Genomic DNA, 19,043 nt, shown 5'->3' with positions numbered 1-19,043 from the left:
GGCCACGTGCCCTCTCTCCGCGGCCTGCGATAGCGGCGTCGGATAGGATATATCCCCGTCAACGTCGGCGCCGTTCTCAAGAAGAATCCGCACGATAGCCTCATGCCCTTCCCGCGCGACCCGCGATAGTCCCGCCCGCGCGATGTCGGCGCCGTTCTGAAGAAGAAGCCGCACGGTGGCCTCGTACCCGTTCAGCGCGGCGATCTCTAGCGGCGTCCATAGTCCTCTGGCCTCGGTGTCGGCGCCGTTCTCAAGGAGAAGCTGCACAACGGCCCCGTGCCCGTTCTGCGCAGCCGCGTAGAGCGCCATCTGTCCTCCTCTACTCGCGTAGACGCCGGCGCCGTTCTCAAGAAGCAGCCGCACGATAGCCTCATGCCCTTTCGACGCGACCCTCGCCAGTTCTACCCGCGCGATGTCGGCGCCGTTCTTAAGGAGAAGCCGCACGACAGCCTCGTGCCCGTTCCGCGCAGCAATCCCTAGCGGCGTCCATGGTCCTCCGGTATCGGCGCCGTTCTCAAGGAGAAGCCGCACGGTGGCCTCGTGCCCGTTCTCCGCAGCCGCGTAAAGCGCCATCCGTCCTCCTCTACTCACGTGGACGTCGGCGCCGTTCTCAAGGAGAAGCCGCACGGTGGCCTCGTGCCCGTTCTGCGCAGCCGCGTAAAGCGCCCTCCGTCCTCCTCTACTCGCGTGGACGTCGGCGCCGTTCTCAAGGAGAAGCCGCACGGTGGCCTCGTGCCCGTTCTCCGCAGCCCACGATAGCGGCGCTCGTACTCCCCTACGTATCTCCCGGGCGTCAGCGCCGTTCTTGAGGAGTAGCCGCGCGACAGCTTCGTGTCCGTTCTCTGCAGCCCACGATAACGGTGTCCGTCCTTCCACATCCGTCATCTGAGTGTTGACGCCATTCTTGAGGAGGAGCTGCACGATAGCCTTGTGCCCGTTCCGCGCAGCCCACGACAACGGTGTCCAATCCCTCTCTAAGGTGTTGGCGCTATTAACGAGGAGCTGTACAACAGCCTCATGCCCGTTCCGCGCAGCCCACGACAACGGTGTCCGTCCTTCCCAATCCCCCTCGATGGTGTTGGCGCCATTTTTAAGGAGGAGCTGCACGACAGCCTCGTGCCCGTTCCGCGCGGCCCACGACAACGGTGTCCGTCCAGCGTCGTCCTTCGAGTCGGCTTCAAGCTTGTGGAAACCCAAAACCAGCTTAAGTATCGCCTCATGCCCTCCCGCTGCAGCCAAGTGCAATACCGATAAACCCTTCTCCGACTGCACAGTGACGTCGGCTCCGTTCCCGAGCAAATACTCGGCTAACTGCAAGCTTCCCATGTCCACCGCCGACAGTAAGTTAACACATTCTGTTGAACTCCTTTGCTCTTCTAATGATTGCTTGTAGGCAACCTGAACCTCATCCAGCATAACTCGTCCCTTGATGTTTTGCATGGCGTGCGCCTTGCGCATATGCTTCTGCAGGTCGTCTTTCCGAGCTGCTCCTAGGAAACGGCAACCAGGTACTTTGCAGGGAAATCTTGGACGAGTATATGTGTGTATGCGTTTATGCCGGTAAACATCGCGACTTCGTTTAAATTGTTTACCGCAGACACTGCATTGATTTGCGAGGGGTGGTGGCTCTGGTCGAGGAACGTCCATCCTGTGGAAGCGTGGCAGTTCCTAAACTGATAGGTGTTTCTAATAGAGAATGAAGAGATGTGTCTGTGTTTGGGAGGGCTGCATGTAGGACGGGCACAGCGCGAGAGGATAATCGTGTTGATTTGAGCGCCCATGGGTTAGCGCTCCCTGTTCGTGGGCGCTCCTTATTGGTGGGCGCTCCCGATCGTGGGCCCCCCCGGTCGTGGGCGCTCCCTGGTCGTGGGCGCTCCCTGCTCGGTGGGGTCTTTTATTATCACTTGGACTTTCTTCCCTTCAATGGATTTCAACCTTCCAATTATTCATCAGAGTAGCCATACCATATTTCAAACTCTTGCGCTTTATCCTACCGTCCATTCAGTTCTATCGAGCCCTTTCATCTACGGTCTATACCATGTCGAACTATACCGACAACCGCTCTAACGATGTTGATGAGGTCACGTGAGTTTTTTTTTTTACGCTAATGCAATCGCGCCGCCAGCAGAGGCCAACGTAGGGTCTGCATCTGCAACACGCTAGACTGCCCAGCAATGATCGGAGATCCACTTCAACATCACCTTGAAGCCCTAGACCTACCCGGCCAACCCTACGATCCCGCTCGAGATAAGTTCCCCGGCCAAGACGACGATCACGTTCAAGATAAGGTCCCCGTTCAAGTCGACGATCCTGTTCAAGATGGGGTTCCCCGCCAAGACGACGATCTCGCTCAAGATGAGGTTCCCGTTCAAGTCGACGATCCAGTTCAAGTCGACGATCCTGCTCAAGCCGTGCAAGTCGAAGGAGCGCGTCGTTACCCCTGCGACTTCCCTGGCTGTGGAGCATCGTTTGGTCGCGCCCGTGACCTTCCGCGTCATAAGAAAATCCACGACGAATCACTAAAGATTACGTGTCCGGAATGCGACCGGACGTATCACCGGGAGGATTTGCTCGCTCGACACCGGCGCAATAAGCATGCACATCAATCCTAGATGTACAGCTTGTTTAGCTCGAGCGACGAAGCAACAATGAGTCGTGGACGCAATAGGTTGGGCAGGGCTAGGGTGTTTTCTCGAAATCTTCTCCGGGGGCGAGTGGGCTACGAGGCGCGGAAATGAGAGCGATAGAACGATATCCGGAGCAAAAGGATCCAATCCTTCTGCTCTTTCAGTTATAACGCCTTACATATCCGGTAACAAACGAATACAGGCATTTTACTCTAGAGCTTCTGCTCTGTACCGTCATAATAAATGTGATTTAACTATTGCCAGAGCCAGCCTGCGCAGCACGAAGAGAGGACTCCCTGATAGCGTAACCGCGATAAGCAATCCTACTACCTTACGCTAAATGTTACAGACTGCAAGCTACCTAGGCATTATACTCATAGCACAGGTGATTCCCTAGCACATATGAATGAACGTTAGACGTTATCGCATTTCTAAAGAGCCCAACCGACATCGGGAAGGAGAGCAGTTCGCCCTCCGGCAAAGGCTGCACAAGAAGCTGGCCGTCGAGTACGGTCAACAGATGCAGTCCAGCTGCCGCGTGTGCACCACTTTCCGCCCAATCATCGTGTACCAGTGTAATGGCCGTGCCCGCTTTGGCCGCCTACAGAGCCATAGATACGCGTGGATGCGGTTTAGGCGTACAAGGTCCAGGTCGTCCTCGACGAACGCTCGGATATCGTCTACGACGAGGGTTTTGCGAGCTGGACGCCCGAAGATTAGGAGGGAGCCGAGAGCGGTCAAGAGCTCTATATCTTGCGCAGTTGGATGTTCGTGCGTGTCGCTCTTGTTGTTGTTGGGAGGCGAGCCGCGGGAAGAGGCTGTAGGCGGGTTTGGAGGAATGGATCGCGGGTTGAAAGGTGGCTTGAGAGGAGCTTCGCCTGTCTCAATACTTGTCAGTTGTGAAGATTATTGTGATAGATAGCAAGTAGACTGATTGATCGATTGAAACTACTCGGTCTGGCAGACTAGGCAAACAACCGACGCGTCCCGGAATTTTTGATCCGCTCAGCCCCACCCACTTCATCACTGGAGCCAACGACCTCTAAGTCGTTACCCACCACGAAAAGTAGGTTCAAGAACTACACCGTAAAGACCAAGGTTGCGCGGATGAGCGAAGCGCAGGTTGAACCATGGAAAGCTCCAGTGGCGCGGATGTGGTAGCGGAAGATGTGGGATTATTGCGTCTTCCTCGTCCTTTCCCTGGAATGATCGTATAGACAGCAGCAGGCTGCCTTTTGGCGTCGCTCGAATTGCTGCGCTTGCCATACGTCGTTCGATAGGCCGTGCTCGCTGCCGTCCCTATCGTATGGAGCTCGTCGCTGTGCTCGCTACTGGCTCCCGCCCACCATCGTGCTGGCTGACGCTCTCCGTTCCCGGCTCGCTGTTATGGAGCATTGCCGCCGTTATCGTGCCCGCGGTCACTGTGCGCACCATCATTATGCCGCGTGGTGGCCGTGCCTACCGTCTTCATACGTCGGCTTCGCGCCTGTTGTGTCTGCCCGTCCCCGTTCCGCCCGTCCCCGTTCTGCCCGTCCTAAGCGTGCTTCGCCGTGAATGCATGAGGTTATTCGTCCCAAGCATAAAAGTCGGTGCTATCGTTCGAGGAAAATTTGTCTCGAAGGGTGCTGTTCATTCGAGTGGAATTAGCTAAATCCTTGCTTAGAGATTTTAAGACTCACAATTGGCCAGTGGTACCACGGTGGTCTTGATAGTTGCCGCTTGCCGGCACGCAGAGTGCCTAGTCCGAGCGTGCAAAGGTGCATAGTGCATGTTTAATAGCCATACTGTGTAATGTTGAGCGTAACGTCCATCCATGGAGCCTATCATTCTGCGGTGCTCACGGCGAGGCTGCCTTCTTACCCCGCTGCATCAGCCTTGTTATTTGCTTGGTTTTTGCTTCTCGTGACCTTGTTATCGTGCTTCCCGATAGGAAGAGAGAAATAATTGGATCGTAAAAATAGCATCTCCACTTCGTACTACCACACTTTCGAGAGTGAAACGGCGATTTGCTCATATGGCTAGTATTGAGTAACCATCGAGCCGGCGTCAACAAACTTGTGTCCAACTTCTACTTCCTATCTTTTAAATCTTATGACCAGAGACTCATTTCCTGAATTACATTTTGGACTACAGAGCGAGAGTTACAACACACGTCGACATGCAGAGCATGAGCAGCAGCTCAATGTATGCCTTACGAGATGTGCCAGGGAAGGGCAAAGGCCTCGTCGCGATCGAAAACATCCCCAAAGGCACGCGAATTCTTTCTGAGCAGCCAGTCATCACGACGCCCGAACGCCAACGGGACGACGAGTGGCTAAAGACGCACATATCCCAGCAAGTCGATTCCCTCAGTGAACACCAACGGCAATCGTTCCTCTCCATGCACAACCTCTATCCATACCAGAATGTCGCCGAGCAATCTCTCGGCATCATTCGAACGAACGGCCTCCCCATCGAAGCCGACGGCATCGGAGGCGGAGTCTTCCTTGAAGCCTGCCGCATCAACCACTCCTGCGACAACAATGCCCAGAAACACTGGAGCCAGTCCATCAAGCGACACACTGTCCATGCCTTGAGAGACATTCCCAAGGGCGAGGAGATCACAGTATACTACCTGGGCCTCGATAGCAGCCGCGCAGTCCGCCAGAAGAAACTCCAGGACAAGTTTGGATTCCTATGTTCCTGCCGCCTGTGCTCCTTACCAGCAGAACAGAGCGAGGAGAGTGATAAGAGGTTGGAGAGAATCGACCAGCTGGATGATCTCGTTGGCAGCGACGGCATGCGGATGAACTTCTCACTACGGACCCTTCGCTATGTTGACGAACGCGTCCGTCTCTACAATGAACAAGGACCAGGCGACGCTGGTCTGCCGCGCGCGTACCTCGATGCCGCTCAAATCGCTATCGCCAACGGTGACTTGGCACGAGGACGCATCTTTGCGGAGAGGGCGGTGGAAGGATGGCGGACGACCCATGGCAGCGACAGCAAAGAGGTGATCGAGCACGGTCCCCTGGCACGAAACCCCGCTACACTCCCACTATACGGACTTTCCAAGAAGTGGAAGACATCATCGGACGAAGTTCCGCAGGGACTCGACCCGAACGACTTCGAAGACTGGCTCTGGAGGAGAGACAAGCCAAAGAAGCTTGAACAATCGGGACAGTTGGCAGATCTTCGCAACTACGAGAGCTTTCCTGGCTTCGCTGCTCTCCCGAGTAGCAACGGTGTTGATTTGGACTTCTATGAGAAAGTCGATGGGACCTTCCGACCGCGACGCCCCTGGTGCTTCCTGGGCGAAATTGTCGACTCCATCACGCTTCATCATCTAGAGTTGTCGCTCACGGATGTCGACGGTAAGACAATCCCGCTGCACTTCTACACTGATAGCCGAGGCCGCGAATTGGCGCCTGCGCAGATTCAAAAGGGGTATACGGTTGCGGTTCCGTATGCACAACGTCGGGTATTTTTGTATGGAAATCCTGGTATCCGTCACGAAGATCCCAAGATGCTCAAGGTACGCACTGCCCGTCCCTGCAATCAAGCTTCGTTAGGTTTTACTAACGTAACTCGACGTCACGAAGATCTTCCCAACGTCACTGAAGAAGTTGCTGGCGTTGAACGACCAGGTCCAACAGTTTTCGACGAAGGTTGACGGACTCAGAACGTGCCATGGGTGTGGCAAGAAGGCAGCCTCCTTGAACCGATGCGGGAAGTGCTCGTTGTTCTGGTATTGTGATAGTGTAAGACCGCACTCGATACGCCTCGTAATTTTGAGGAAATTGCTAAGATTTTTATGCCAAGGGCTGTCAGAGGACTGGTTGGAATGAGAGGGGTCATAAGGCTGATTGCAAACTGCTGAAAGACCCTGATTTGCAAGGGTTGTTTGTCCTCAAATGGGACTAGGGATTGAATTACGGCGTACTTCGTTCTCAACCGCGTGGACACCTGTTTACTCTTCCCCATCAGGGAGAGCGGACTAGTTGGGTCTGCCACATTGACATGGTCGCCTTCCGCGACTCTTTCCGGCCGGGCTTAATATTGGGGCCCGCAACTATTTGCACGCTAGCGTACAAATCTAAAAGATTAACTCTCTACTGTACAACAACAAGCCCCGAAGCCCGCACGAGCCTGTCTTAAACCGATCCAAGCTGAAGAACAGAGCAAAGATCCTCTATTACTTGTGCAGCAATCTACAAGAGCAAGCATGAGCGGATGAGAAGTGAGTCAATTCGCACAGATCGTAAGGCGAGCTATTGAATAACAAAACTGCTGTAGCAAAGCGACCTACAGCTGCGAGCGGATTCGGTTTCCGGATTTATATCTGACACGCTACCTTAACTGGGTGCAGCACAGTCGTGAAACGGCCCCCTCTGGCTAATTCGGGGCAGCCCCTGTTGCACTACCGACAACGCCTCCGCCTCCAGCTCCGTAAAAAACCAGTCCTCCCACTCAGTCGCGCCCGCCGTCTGAACCACAAGATATGGCTTGCGCGAAACAAATTCTTCCTCGCAAGTATCTCCATTACATATTTCACAGTCCTTCCGCACACACTTCGGACGCCGTCCCTCGAAGCCCCGCGTCAGCCACGCCACCGTCTCGTTCTTCGCCACGCGCAATACGACCGACACGCCTTCGTCCACGAACACTGCCCAACACCCGTTACCCTAGCTGAAATATAGAGATGAATACAGAGCTAGATACAAAGACGCATCCCCTACCATTCGCATGGCGCTGTAGGATCCACAGACCCGCGCCCAAACTCGCCGCGAATTGCTCCCCAACCGGGAGCCGCTGCACCCAGTTCTTGATGAACAACGCATCCACCGCATCTCGACACGTCCGCGACACCCGGCGTAGAACAGCCAGATCCTCCACTGACGACACCTGCTCCATCACTAAGAGCCACAACTCCTCCGGCAGTTCCCCCGTCGCGCCCTGTCCACCGCAAGCACCTAGAAAAGACGTAGAGAGTGTACACCCAAGACGCGTCCGCAAGATCGCGTCAAATCGCGTTAGCACGTGATGTTAGCACTAGTCCTAATTCGGCGCATCCCCGCCCGGGACTGCTGGCCTTAGCGAGACTTCTGATCACGTTATCGTCGGCTGCGCCTGCAGCGTAATTTTTGGCCTCTGCAGGGTGTCTTTGCGTCGACGATTCAAATCATAAAGCAGCTGATAGACAACATCGACGCAGTCACCACTACCACTGGGGCACGGCATGAATTTCAGTCACGTGAAAATTCGTCAGCTAATCGAACCAATAGGAGACAGTCGATCAGTCACGTGACTAAATTCATGCCGTGCCCCGATGGTACTGCCGGGAGTATCGGCGGTGATTCTGCTAACCCCTGTGGCGGCAAGCTCGAGTATGTCCATGAGGTGCATGATCCCTAGATTCCTCGCGTTCTGCTGGCCGCATCGCCTCAGGCACTAATCATGTGCGCAGAGTGAAGGGATGACTGAGGACTCGATTGTTGCAGCTTGAGCGTCTTCGCTCGGCGCATGAATAGGTCATCATGGGCGAGCTGTCCGGAGATGACGGCTTGAACGTTAAGAGAGAAGGGTGCGGGCACTGGATGCTGTTAGAGTCGCAATCAGGCGAGATGCTGGGCATGCAAAGGATGGCCGTACAATAAGCAGTAATGATTGGTGAATATCAACAATCGGTGTTTTTAGAATCTAGTACAATGTTCGCTCGACCTTGCCATCGATAAGACGAAACAGCGGTCTCGCAACCGGCGCCCGATACGGTAGCCCTGTCGCTTCAAGAGGCCGGGCGCACACACCTTCGCCGAATTTTGACGATCCGGAAAATCACGGATGCATTCAGGCTAACCCCATCAAGATGGCCAGGACCTATTTAGTAGATGGCAGGTTCGACGAACCTGAGCGGATTTGGGTTGCCAAGCGGATACGCGTAAACAATTGGTGCGCGTACTCGTTTATCGTATTCGCTAGGGTCTTGACGGGGCGAAAGAGTCCTAGTGCGTCCGCGGGCTATGCGCGACTGTCCGACAGGAGGATTTACGCCGTACATGTTCTATATGCGGACCGAGTCTAGTGTTGTTCCTTTTAGAGCCCCTGAGCTTGCAATGAGAAATTCATGGCACCGACCGCCCAAATCCTTACGTATGCTTTGTGGCTTAGGAACATAGTTCCGGCATCTGAGCAATGTATGAAGCTGAGAATATATGAAGGAAGCTCTTGGCCTCCGCTCTCACGTAGTGTTCGTTGTCGTCTTATTTTTCGCGTACTTAGACTGCTTGTCTAGTGTTCACGCTGTCATTCGCTTTTAATGGATCCTGCTGATGTCTCTCTGAGCTCATGGTCTTCTTCTGTGGACAATCAAAAGGAAGAATATAAAATTTGGGACTACAATCCGTCCATCGCAGCGGCCGCAGTCGGTGCTGGGGTCTGTGGATTTCTTACACTTCTTCATGCTCTCCGGTTGGCAAGAAATCGCGTCGGATTCTGTATACCATTCATCATCGGTGGATTGGTGAGTCCGCTGCTACTTTGACTGCCTCATCGTAGGTGCTAACTCAATTCAACCCTCCAGTTCGAAACAATCGGATACGCTGCTCGTGCCGGAGCCTACAACAACACGGAGTCCCTACCGCCATACGTCGCCCAATCCCTCCTCATCCTCCTCGCTCCAATCTTCTTCGCCGCATCTATCTACGCCATCCTCGGGCGCCTCATACGCCGTGTTGATGGTGACAACATTTCCATTGTCCACCCTTCAGTCATGACGCGTTTCTTCGTCATCGGCGACGTCCTTTGTTTCCTGATCCAGGGTGGTGGCGGCGGCATACTCTCGCAGGCAAAAAATCAGAGTGACATGGATCTCGGCAACAACACAATTCTTGTTGGCCTTGGTCTGCAGATTTACTTATTCTGCTTCTTTGTTAAGATTGCGGGAAGCTTTCACAGAGACCTGCAGAACCATCTCACCGTTTCTGCAATGGATGGAAAGTTCCCATGGCGGAGATATATGGTTCTGCTATATGTGGCATGTTCGTGCGTCGGGTTAAGGAATACGTACCGGGTGGTGGAATATGCGATGGGGAAGGTAGGTCTATTTTTGTCGTTGTAGGCATTGTTTGTCATCTGATACTAACCTTAGCCCATCAGGACGGATTTCTTCTTAGCCACGAATGGCCTCTTTACGTTGGCGATTTTGCACTTATGGCAGTTACTCTTATCGTCTGCTTAGCGTGGTACGATCCGAATATAAGACCCCGGCGAACACCGACGGATGGCGCGGAAATGGAACTCTTATGAGGGGAGAAAGTTATAGTTATTTCGAGTTAAAATATCTCTTATGTTCTACAGTGTAGGTACTTTTTTAAGATCGTTTAAATAAACGTTAATGATTATTATATTTTCTAAAGAGCTTAACTAATATTAGAAAGAAAAGCAGATTGCCGCCAGTCGTAAGCTATAATTCATCAACCAGTGAGAGTGGTCACTCATTGATACATGCGGCCCTCTGTCTTCCTGATCAATGCCCGAAGTCGGTGAAGAGAGTCGTGCGTAACATACCCAGCGCAGAGGATCTGGTTGCTCAGCGCGACCTTGTCTGTCACCAGATGCGCGGAACTCTGGGGGAGAATCTCGCAGCACGAATAACCTACTTCCAAGGCCTTGTTGGGAGAGGGATTGCTCCAGTTCTTATGCTCCACCGCGCGGAGGCCAACGTATTCCGGCCAGACCTTTGGCGGCTTTGATTGGAGACCCTTGTGCCCAAAGGTGAGGATTTCCGCGACCTTCAGGTGCTGGGCATACTTTTCCACGACGATTGCGAACCTCCCCTTCAAATGGACCCTCGCTTCGAAGCGAGTCCCCCCCACCGTTGCCGTCCCGCATCCCTGATTATTTTGATCGAGGCCCAGTGTGTAGGGTTCGAGATAATAGACGATCATTCCCGGCTCGATCATCCCAATGCTATAGAAAGAGACGGCGTTGAAGCGCTCATACATATAGCGCAGCATATCCAGGACATAGGGCTGCGTCATATCGAACTGGCGCGCACACTCCTCTCCCCAATGGTATTGACGCCTATGGTAGTCAGCTATGACTTCTTGTTCCTGAAGTACCGAGGACAGCTTGTCCTGAAGTCTGCTATGGCCGTACAGCAGCTCAAGGTAATCGTCGATATCATCAACGGAACAGCGCGAATGTGCTGTGGGAAGACTTACCTTGGACCCAACGGACGAACAGCCCGTCGAGTCCGGTGATGACGCGCCATCTTCGTAAAACAGCCCGTCGTCCATCTCACGGTTCAAAGAAGTTAGCATCGAAGATCCAGAAGCGCCGCTCTTGAATCTCTGCCAAAAGCTCGACCCCACCGGCACATACCGGTCGCCCTCAAACCCATCCTTCCACGCCGCTCTACTTGACAGCGAATGGGTACGCGTTAGTGGCCGGGCAATGGATGCTTCCCTGTACGCCCGGCATTCGCGCGCGCTCTGAGGGCGAGCGGCATGCTTACCTCTGTGCTCGATCCGACTGACACCCATGTTAGCGGGTCGATCAAGTTTCCAATCAAGAGCAGACCTCACCTACCTCTACCAGAGAGCTTAAACAGGCTTACAAAGCGCGTAACGACGGTAGTCGCTGATCTACAGCGAATACGGTCCGGCGCTTCGGAGAGAAGGTTTGCACTTGATCGCTGCCAGCGGAAAGTGGAATGATGGAGAGCGAGTATTTTAGGCCTATCGTCCTAGCTATATATTGACGCTTCACAATGTTCGGTGTTGTGAGGCTCCGGAAATAGATCACCGGCACGACCAGCAGCAACAAAGGAGTCGATGACGCTGCTGCTTTAACAATCTTGGAATAGGACAAAGACTTCCTTGTCTAAGGACTTCCCTTTCGAAGCCCCTTTGAACCAGACTAGAGACGAAAGGACGGCGATTACAATGCCTTTCTCCAGACTACACACAATATCGATGACTCGTTCAACAAAACGTTTCACAGCCGAGCACCGCTAAGACGGCATCTGTCGCACCCCATTCTCAAAAAACCATCACGTTTGTGCGGATTTAATCGTCAAATGTCCCTGGACGAGAGATAACTTCCCTTGCTAGCCATACCTTAAGGCCCGCATCTGAGTTCAATACCGTCAACGGGTCGTTTCGTCCACTTCCGAAATCCTCAACAAGGTAGCTTACCTCCGCCTCACATCTCGGAACTATCATCTCGGGCGACAAATGAATCCATCATCATTCAAGCCAAAAGCCCACGGCTACCCTAAGCCCACTAAGTCCAAGACCCGGCCCCGAAAACCCGCTCCCCTCCCCTTCGTCCCCGCGCCCTCCCGCCTCGTCAGCCACAAATGCGCGACGCTCAACACATCCGTCACATCGGACCCCTGCAATCATCTCACCGCACCCCACACGCACGCATGCCCACCCAGCACGCCCTCAAAACCGCTCATGACGCTGCTGCTCTCGCTCCCGCTCGCCCAGAAAATCCACCAGCTGATCGTCGCATCGCGCCAAATCGAAGGCCTAGCGCGCGGCTGGTTCAACGGCTCTCTGAACGAAGGCGTTGCCGAGCGACGCATGTCCGCCCTCGAGCTGCAATACGACGAGCTCAGGAATGAAGTCGAATGCGAGCTGGAGTCCGCATGGGTGAACGCCGGGTTCGTGCCTGCGGATTTACCTTCTACGCTCCCGACGTTCCCTCCCTCGCATAAGGCGCCTGGCGCGCATTCTGTGAAGCCCGTCATGCCTACGCAAGCCGTGCTTGGGAAGGAAGTGTACGTCCATCCACAGTACACCGTTGACAAGGCGCTTAAGCGCAAACGGGACGAAGAAAAACAACGCGCGAATAAGCGGGAGAAGCAGAGTGTCGATGAAGAGGAGGTGCATTATGGAGAGCCGGTCCAGCCGATTGGATTGCAGACTTGTATGATTCCGCTGAAGTGGGGCGAGAAGAAGAGGATGCGGAATTGGAATTGGAACTGGAGGGGGACCGGGAAGGGGGGACGGGTTGAGGAGGAGTGTGTGAGTCCGATGGGGACAGTGATGGTGTTTTAGTAGGCCATGGTTCACTCACTCGTTTGACGCTTGGGATATGCATTTCTTCTGCATTGTGTTGCCTGCGAAGTCATCTTTAATGTATTTCCTCTCTTTCTCCTTTCTATGCTACTTCAACCGCCGACACTCCTCATTAAACTTATCAATGTTCCGCCTGATCCACCCAACAGCAAACAAATTATCACCATCCCAGTCTTTATCACCCTCCCCTAAACTTACGCCGTTCTCCTCCTCTGGATCCTCCACAACCTTCCCATCCCCTTGGCCTTCTCCCTCCTCTCTTGGCTCTTTCACACTCTTAGCAGAAGGGCAGCCTCTGGATACGCGGCAAAGCCATCTTGGATAGGCAGAGCTGGAGGATGTACCAAGAAGGCGATGAGGTCTATCGGCGACTCTGCCGTACGCCCCTCTCATCTTTCTTTGTTCCAAGAACCAGGGAAGCCTTTGTTCTCACATATCCACGTGCAACACTTTGACTAGCATTGAAAATCAACCGAGATCTACCTGTACCATCTTTCGAAATACCAGGAGTGGTGTTCGAAAAGCAAGAAAGCATGAGTGACGCACAACAACAGCATGCACCCACAGGTGTATAGTGCAATACTGCCACACCTACGGACCTCGGGACCTTGAACGTGACCGTCCTTAGCGTCGCGGCAGGTCCTAGGGAGGACACCCATATGGAGGATTCAACCTCCAATTATGACGCGGCAGAGAAGGTTACCGCTCAAGGTCCCTTGTTTCAGCTTTTACCAGTAGTCTATATTTAGAATATCTTCTAGGTATACTTGCTAAAATCTGACTTCTAGCAATAAACCTGATGTTTCGGGTGTGGTACTTAAGGGCTGTGCTCGTAAATTCGGCGCCGTACTGAGAACTACGTGGCCCCTTGGACCTAATGATTGTGTAAATCAAGTGGGTGTTATAAGTAGCTGCGTAGTCAAATAATCTAGCCAAGCGTTTCAAACAGAGAGCTTAATGTGAGGAGGAGAGGGAGTTCACGTATTACGTGTGACAGCATTACTGGCCAACTCGAGAGGCAGAGTTTTATGTGAGATCCAACGGCTGGTGGGCTTGCTTGAGGTATAGGAAACTTCGACTATCAACAGAAGTGAGATTTACGCCACGTTCTGTACAGGATGTTAGTAGGAAGCTTGAGGGACTGATACCGGAGCGCGGAAAAAAGGCCCGAATCTATGGCACACATGGAGCTTCAACTGAGTGAGGAATTAGAACACGCACAAATATTTCAAATTTGCCATTCTATCTACCTTGGGCATGCCATCATTAGGATTGCCAGTTTACCACTCCTCCATTAGCCTTGCCGCATTCGCTTGGTCTCGCGCTCACCCTCATCATATTCTACGCCGTCTTCGCTCGGAGTGTACTTCAGCATAGGTTGGGCCTGCATCGAGAATGAAGGCATTTGAGCTGGGCGCCCCGAACCCATCTCTAGGAGGAGTTGCAGCTTTCCCCGATCGAACCAGATTTCATTCTGATTGCTCCCGACCATTTCCTGTAACTCCTGGTCATGCTGCTGAAGATCTTGAATCTCTTGCTGATTGTTTCCAATCATTTGCTGCAGGGTATCGTCGTACTCCAGAAGTTACTGTAGCCTCCGTTCCACAAAAGCTGCAGTGTCCCATCCCTGCTGGTCGTTGTTCTCGTCACTATCACACTGGGCATTCATTGGCGCAATCGGAGCCTGTGCAGCGGTCGGACTATTGCGAAAGCTCCCGGAAGCCGGATTCATTAAACGGATAGGGGCGGAAGATCCAGGCGGAATATTCATCCAGGAGAACCGCCCGCAGTCCAACGTTCCGCGCTGGTCAAGCGGCACTCGCGAAATTCGCTTTGACATATCCTGCGCTTCCCCGAATATGACAAAGCTAGGCTCATCAATAAGGCCTACAATGTCGAGATAGGGGTTGCCACGGGTGGGACTCCAAGGAATCAGGGCCGAGCATGACATCGAGAACATTACCTTGGTTCGTGGCTTGTATCCACGGTACGTCTCTTCGAAGATGAGTGTAAATTCCTGCGGAACGTGCTTGTTGATGCTCATGCCATCTTCGCGGTTGGCCTGCCACTCATCAAATTGCGATTGTAACATGGCGGGTAGCAGCTGAACGGCCTCCTCCTTCAGCCTGAGGTCTGCTCCCTTTCCAGCAAAGGTGTAGCCCAAGTGTATATTCAGTTTCGAATGCTCTCCTGCCCAGTGGATGCCCGTGATAAGCCCGTAACGCGAATCGTGGTAACCCGGAGTAAAGGTAGGCCCCGCGTCGGCAATACCTTTGGCAGGTACGAATTGCTGCGTGACGCGGTCGCGGGGGTGCCATGGGTCGTGAAATGACTGCCAAGATTGAAAATGGACTACTTGACGGACCTCTGCGTTTCGAGAGTGTGGGGGTTTCTTGTAGGGGTTGTTATAGTACGCGAGATGAGGGTTCGGCATGCCTCCTAGACTGCTGGCGCTGGCCTGTAAGGGGCCGGCTGGTTGATATGAATGTGCATATCCAGAGTCCCAACGCTAGATTGACTGGTGCGAGCTTGAGTGGAAAGCGTCTGCGTATTCGAGTTTCCGTTTCCAAAGCCAAATCCGTAAGTGTACGTCTGCGAAGAGGCTACCCTTGAATGGGGATTTGGATGGCCTAACTGGCCGCGAGTTCCACTCGCGGATATAGAAGGTCGAGGTGGCCGAGGAGGAAGATGATCAATACCTTGAAATCCACCCTGGACGGTCTCCCGGCAAGGGCCACCTGCTTTACCAGGAGCAGCAACGGGCGACAGAGGATCAAGTATGCAATTGCGTCCAGAAGCAGTAGTCGAGCGCACGGAATTTCTGTTCGCGGTTCCTGGTTCGTGTTCCTCCTCGACGGATGTGATGTTCGCGCGGAGGTTCCGTTCAATCGTCTCATGTTCTCCGCCTGCCGTGCGAGCTTCGGCTTGGGAAGATAATTCTATGGTTGACTCTGCGGTCGCACGCTGTCGTAGGTCACTTCGGCCGTTGAAGTGTACATCCTGTAGGCTTCCATTGATGTCTCCACTTGCGCCATTGATAAGCCCATTGTAATTGTTCTGATAGGCTCGATTTGGAGGTGTAGCTTGAGGGCCTGGTTCGTTAGCGGCTTTCTCTCAACTGAGATATCAAAAGCACATCTATGCGCGCCATAGCCTTTTTAGTCTGTTGGAGACATGTAGAATGATACTTAAAGAGGCATAGTCTATGTCATAACGGCATGACTATGCACTGATGTTGAACATACCTTGTTTGGTCGCTTTTCCGCGTTTGTCCGAACGCTTGCGCTTCTTCTCGTTATCAGAGTTCGTACCGTTCGCCATGGCTGAAGCTTTGCTGCCGCGGTTGTCCAATCGGACGGTTGGCGCAGAGTTGGCTTGGAGGACTAGGCTGAAGTTGGAGGAGTTGTTGTGATGTATAATTTAGGAGGGACAAAGCTACCGCGCATTTTGTAGCTCCGAACGCGTTCACACGCTTCGCCCGCGAATAGTCAACATTGCGGGCTCGTGGTGAAATGTGAAATTGCCTTTGCGCTTCGAAAGAAGCACATGTGCCTACCTCCTCAATACTTCGCTCCACAAACTAAGGATTCGTCGAAGTGAAACTCTCCCAGTTCCGGAGCTCCATCAAGAGGGAAGACAGGCCAGGGGGAGAACGTACGGAAGTGAAGCCGATGTAGGCCTTAAATTCTGATACGTTCTAGGTGAAATACGTAGGTAGGCTACTCGACGGCAACACGCAGCACTTAGCAAGTCTAGAGTCTTCCATCCCTCCTTCTTCATCGAATATTACTCTACGCGGCCTCTACAATTTATCAACCCCACAGTAATTGATCTTCAACCACGCATACTGACTCCCCAAGGCTTATTAGAGCACAGCAATCGCGGGAGGGCCTACGTGCTCTCGTGTGCAGAACCATGCTGAGCTCTAATGCTGATACGCGCGTTCAAAGAACCTACGGACAAAGCGCATGTTTATCAATAGACGTAGAATAGACACTACAAGGAGAAATTTATTGTGTGTTTTCTTTGTGTAAGCAACTAGTGATCCTTTGTTCGCGCAAATCTTCTTGGCACACCTCGATTAGCCCTATACGTCAAATAAAAACCAGTCATCAACTATGTTTCGAAATACCGACATTTTTTTGAAAATTCAACGACGTCGGTGCCGGTAGGCATGACGAAGTCGGAGCATTCACAGACTGTGAGAGTGACTCTCCTCAGCGTTGCGGCAGGTCCCATCTTGGTTAGCCCCGTGGAAGAGACGCCCACTGATCCTGATGCAACTGATGACAGCTCCCATCCTAATCTATGGCTATGGCTTTCACCGGTTACACATCACCAAAGGCTCACTTTCGGACGTCCTGCGGAATCACCCGAAAACACAAAAGATGTTGAAGTTCATCCCTGGCTTTCCCTTGCTCCAGTGTTCCATCCGCCAGTGACAACCAGCGCTCCAACGCTACAGCAATATGACCACGGCGGGGACGACCAGCGAGCAAATGGAAGCTTGGGTCTAAGTTCCAAACACGCCGAGGGAAGAAAAGCAGCTTCCGAAGCTTCCGGTTCTTCGTGCCAAACGATAATTGACTGGAACCCGGGAGTCATACGCAAACGGGACTTTGAAACTTCTTCGATCAGGTTTGTAGATGCAGGAGATGAAACCAGAGCGTGCCCGGCGCTTCTTGTCGACTGGGACCTATTTCGAATATTGGAGGCGATTTCACAAAGCTGGCGCTCGTGGGGCCTAAGAGAAATGGAGAGGGATCAATGGCAAGAGGAAAATGGCGGCCACTTAACCATGCACGAGCTTCAGTTACGAACGAAAGCCGCCGAGGAGGAACGTATGCTAAATGAAGTGAGAAACGACGCTAACAATAACGCGCTTCGCGAGGCACTATGGCAGATCCGACGGGGTCGCCAATCCATAGAGGAAAGGTTGGAGGATCTTCGAAGCCGCAAAGCCGAGTTGAACCAGAACGTTGAGCGCGAGGAGAAACGATGCGAGGCCTGGCTGCACCAACTTCCCCCAATTCTGAATGGCGCGATGATCCGGCTTGGCGTCATTCCTCGCGACGACTCCAACGGTAAGCCAGCTGTTCAAATCATCGAAACCGTTCAACCCCCGTACAACGGTGGCGCCTCCGTTCCACCCTTGTCAGAACAGAATCAACATGCTGTCCGATATGCTCCAGTTGCCCCACCCGAACCAGAACAACAGCCACCAATCAATCCCACTGAAGAACCAGTTGGCAGGAGATTTGAATTAGCGTACGCCCACCTTCAACGAGTGAACGCTGAATTTGAAGCTCATCGAGATCAATACCCGGGCGAATTGAGCAAATTCTTGAACGACAATCGGGGCAAGGATGACGAGCTTACCCTTGAGCAAAGATTTGGGCAGCTGTGGTTCCAGAGAACAACTGATATTACTCGGAAGCTTGTGGAAGCTGAGCAATCGTACGAAAAGGTTGAGGAAGAATGGCGGGCCGCTCTTCCTCTTAATGACGATTATGCTTTCGGATGCCCAACCTTCATTGATAAGTCCCTTGGGACAAGTCGAAACAATCCAGATCCCAAACAATTGGGCACTGGACTGTCGGAGCGAAAAAGGAAATGGATTGAGATGTGGAGATCTGAAGACGAGGAGGCAATATTAGAACGCAGGCGAAAGCGTATGAGAGACCTTCGTGGGTGTGACGAAATACCGACAGAATCAGAAGAGAATAAGCCGCTGAGTTTTGGATCCGATGAACATGAAGGGCCGCGTGCTGTCGGGCAATTTCGAAGGAAGATTGATGCATTCAACGAGCAGTGTGGACGCTCACGCTGAGCTCCCAGGCCTTTTTAGAGCAAAAGCATACCCTTCTATCTCTTATTACGCTATACTTAGAAGAGCTAGCTCTATAGAAATTTTCTAGAAACCTTTATTACGTTATAAATACTATAACGTACTTTACAAACAAACGCCCTACACAAACGAACGCCCTAAAAATGCTAAGCTAGGAAAATTAAAAGGTTTTTCTTAAATAACTAAGCAAAACCTTAATATTTTTCTATAAAATTTTAAATATATATAGAACTATACTATATATACTATCTATTAAATTTATACTATATATTTTCTATTACGTAAGCTTAAGATAAGCCTTTTTCTAAAAGTAGCTATTCTTAGAGTTTAAACCTTATAAGCACTAGTAGACCTTTATAATAATCTATAAAACTTTAAAGATATACTATATACTATAGTGTAAAGCCTTCTATAAAGTTTAGTAGTCTAGAACTATATAGCTATAAAGATATTAAAGAAAGAATCTAAAAAGTATCTAATTTTTATTTTATTCTACTAACT

The 19,043-nt window shown here is 52.2% G+C and overlaps 11 protein-coding genes across 11 annotated transcripts; 6 read left to right on the top strand and 5 right to left on the bottom strand.

Moving 5' to 3' along the window:
* Positions 1-504: 504 nt before the first annotated feature.
* BU26DRAFT_438774 (ankyrin repeat protein) lies at positions 505-885 on the bottom strand (the record flags this gene model as incomplete). The annotated part of the gene is made up of 1 exon (XM_033824306.1): positions 505-885. A coding segment is annotated over one exon (381 nt), but the record flags the coding sequence as incomplete, so codon positions are not given.
* A 115-nt stretch (positions 886-1,000) lies between these two features.
* BU26DRAFT_409807 (uncharacterized protein) lies at positions 1,001-1,282 on the top strand (the record flags this gene model as incomplete). Its single annotated transcript, XM_033822916.1, has 1 exon — positions 1,001-1,282. A coding segment is annotated over one exon (282 nt), but the record flags the coding sequence as incomplete, so codon positions are not given.
* A 1,150-nt stretch (positions 1,283-2,432) lies between these two features.
* BU26DRAFT_385900 (uncharacterized protein) lies at positions 2,433-2,588 on the top strand (the record flags this gene model as incomplete). The annotated part of the gene is made up of 1 exon (XM_033822632.1): positions 2,433-2,588. A coding segment is annotated over one exon (156 nt), but the record flags the coding sequence as incomplete, so codon positions are not given.
* Positions 2,589-2,988: 400 nt separating this feature from the next.
* BU26DRAFT_510721 (uncharacterized protein) lies at positions 2,989-4,064 on the bottom strand (the record flags this gene model as incomplete). The annotated part of the gene is made up of 4 exons (XM_033827253.1): positions 2,989-3,228; positions 3,270-3,505; positions 3,686-3,827; positions 3,990-4,064. 4 exons carry the CDS (start codon positions 4,062-4,064, stop codon positions 2,989-2,991), a joined length of 693 nt encoding a protein of 230 aa, XP_033677315.1.
* A 376-nt stretch (positions 4,065-4,440) lies between these two features.
* BU26DRAFT_544002 (SET domain-containing protein) lies at positions 4,441-6,530 on the top strand (the record flags this gene model as incomplete). Its single annotated transcript, XM_033831714.1, has 4 exons — positions 4,441-4,460; positions 4,803-6,141; positions 6,209-6,367; positions 6,429-6,530. The coding sequence occupies 4 exons, from the start codon at positions 4,441-4,443 to the stop codon at positions 6,528-6,530; spliced, it is 1,620 nt and encodes a 539-aa protein (XP_033677314.1).
* A 431-nt stretch (positions 6,531-6,961) lies between these two features.
* Positions 6,962-8,012, bottom strand: BU26DRAFT_555560 (uncharacterized protein; the record flags this gene model as incomplete). The annotated part of the gene is made up of 3 exons (XM_033832327.1): positions 6,962-7,272; positions 7,346-7,579; positions 7,886-8,012. The coding sequence occupies 3 exons, from the start codon at positions 8,010-8,012 to the stop codon at positions 6,962-6,964; spliced, it is 672 nt and encodes a 223-aa protein (XP_033677313.1).
* An 851-nt stretch (positions 8,013-8,863) lies between these two features.
* BU26DRAFT_467512 (RTA1-domain-containing protein) lies at positions 8,864-9,967 on the top strand. The gene is made up of 3 exons (XM_033825263.1): positions 8,864-9,126; positions 9,187-9,699; positions 9,762-9,967. Exons 1-3 carry the CDS (start codon positions 8,923-8,925, stop codon positions 9,909-9,911), a joined length of 867 nt encoding a protein of 288 aa, XP_033677312.1. The 5' UTR covers positions 8,864-8,922; the 3' UTR covers positions 9,912-9,967.
* Positions 9,968-10,099: 132 nt separating this feature from the next.
* On the bottom strand, positions 10,100-11,149 carry BU26DRAFT_570989 (uncharacterized protein; the record flags this gene model as incomplete). Its single annotated transcript, XM_033834090.1, has 1 exon — positions 10,100-11,149. The coding sequence occupies one exon, from the start codon at positions 11,147-11,149 to the stop codon at positions 10,100-10,102; it is 1,050 nt and encodes a 349-aa protein (XP_033677311.1).
* Positions 11,150-11,665: 516 nt separating this feature from the next.
* BU26DRAFT_584518 (uncharacterized protein) lies at positions 11,666-12,673 on the top strand (the record flags this gene model as incomplete). The annotated part of the gene is made up of 1 exon (XM_033834601.1): positions 11,666-12,673. The coding sequence occupies exon 1, from the start codon at positions 11,843-11,845 to the stop codon at positions 12,671-12,673; it is 831 nt and encodes a 276-aa protein (XP_033677310.1). The 5' UTR covers positions 11,666-11,842.
* Positions 12,674-13,988: 1,315 nt separating this feature from the next.
* BU26DRAFT_570987 (uncharacterized protein) lies at positions 13,989-16,015 on the bottom strand (the record flags this gene model as incomplete). Its single annotated transcript, XM_033834089.1, has 4 exons — positions 13,989-14,252; positions 14,301-15,166; positions 15,214-15,786; positions 15,940-16,015. The coding sequence occupies 4 exons, from the start codon at positions 16,013-16,015 to the stop codon at positions 13,989-13,991; spliced, it is 1,779 nt and encodes a 592-aa protein (XP_033677309.1).
* An 853-nt stretch (positions 16,016-16,868) lies between these two features.
* Positions 16,869-18,524, top strand: BU26DRAFT_510714 (uncharacterized protein; the record flags this gene model as incomplete). The annotated part of the gene is made up of 1 exon (XM_033827252.1): positions 16,869-18,524. One exon carries the CDS (start codon positions 16,869-16,871, stop codon positions 18,522-18,524), a length of 1,656 nt encoding a protein of 551 aa, XP_033677308.1.
* Between the last annotated feature and the right edge of the window lie 519 nt (positions 18,525-19,043).

Source organism: Trematosphaeria pertusa, assembly GCF_010094035.1.
Source record: "Trematosphaeria pertusa strain CBS 122368 unplaced genomic scaffold BU26scaffold_20, whole genome shotgun sequence".
Classification (NCBI taxonomy): domain Eukaryota; kingdom Fungi; phylum Ascomycota; class Dothideomycetes; order Pleosporales; family Trematosphaeriaceae; genus Trematosphaeria; species Trematosphaeria pertusa.
Note: the sequence above shows the minus strand (reverse complement) of the source record. Positions and strands in the feature narration are given on the sequence as shown.

Coding starts and splice junctions, on each gene's coding strand:
- BU26DRAFT_467512 (XM_033825263.1), top strand. CDS start 8,923: ATGGATCCTGCTGATGTCTCTCTGAGCTCATGGTCTTCTTCTGTGGAC. Junction 9,127..9,186: donor CATTCATCATCGGTGGATTG/GTGAGTCCGCTG, acceptor TCAACCCTCCAG/TTCGAAACAATCGGATACGC. Junction 9,700..9,761: donor TGGAATATGCGATGGGGAAG/GTAGGTCTATTT, acceptor TTAGCCCATCAG/GACGGATTTCTTCTTAGCCA.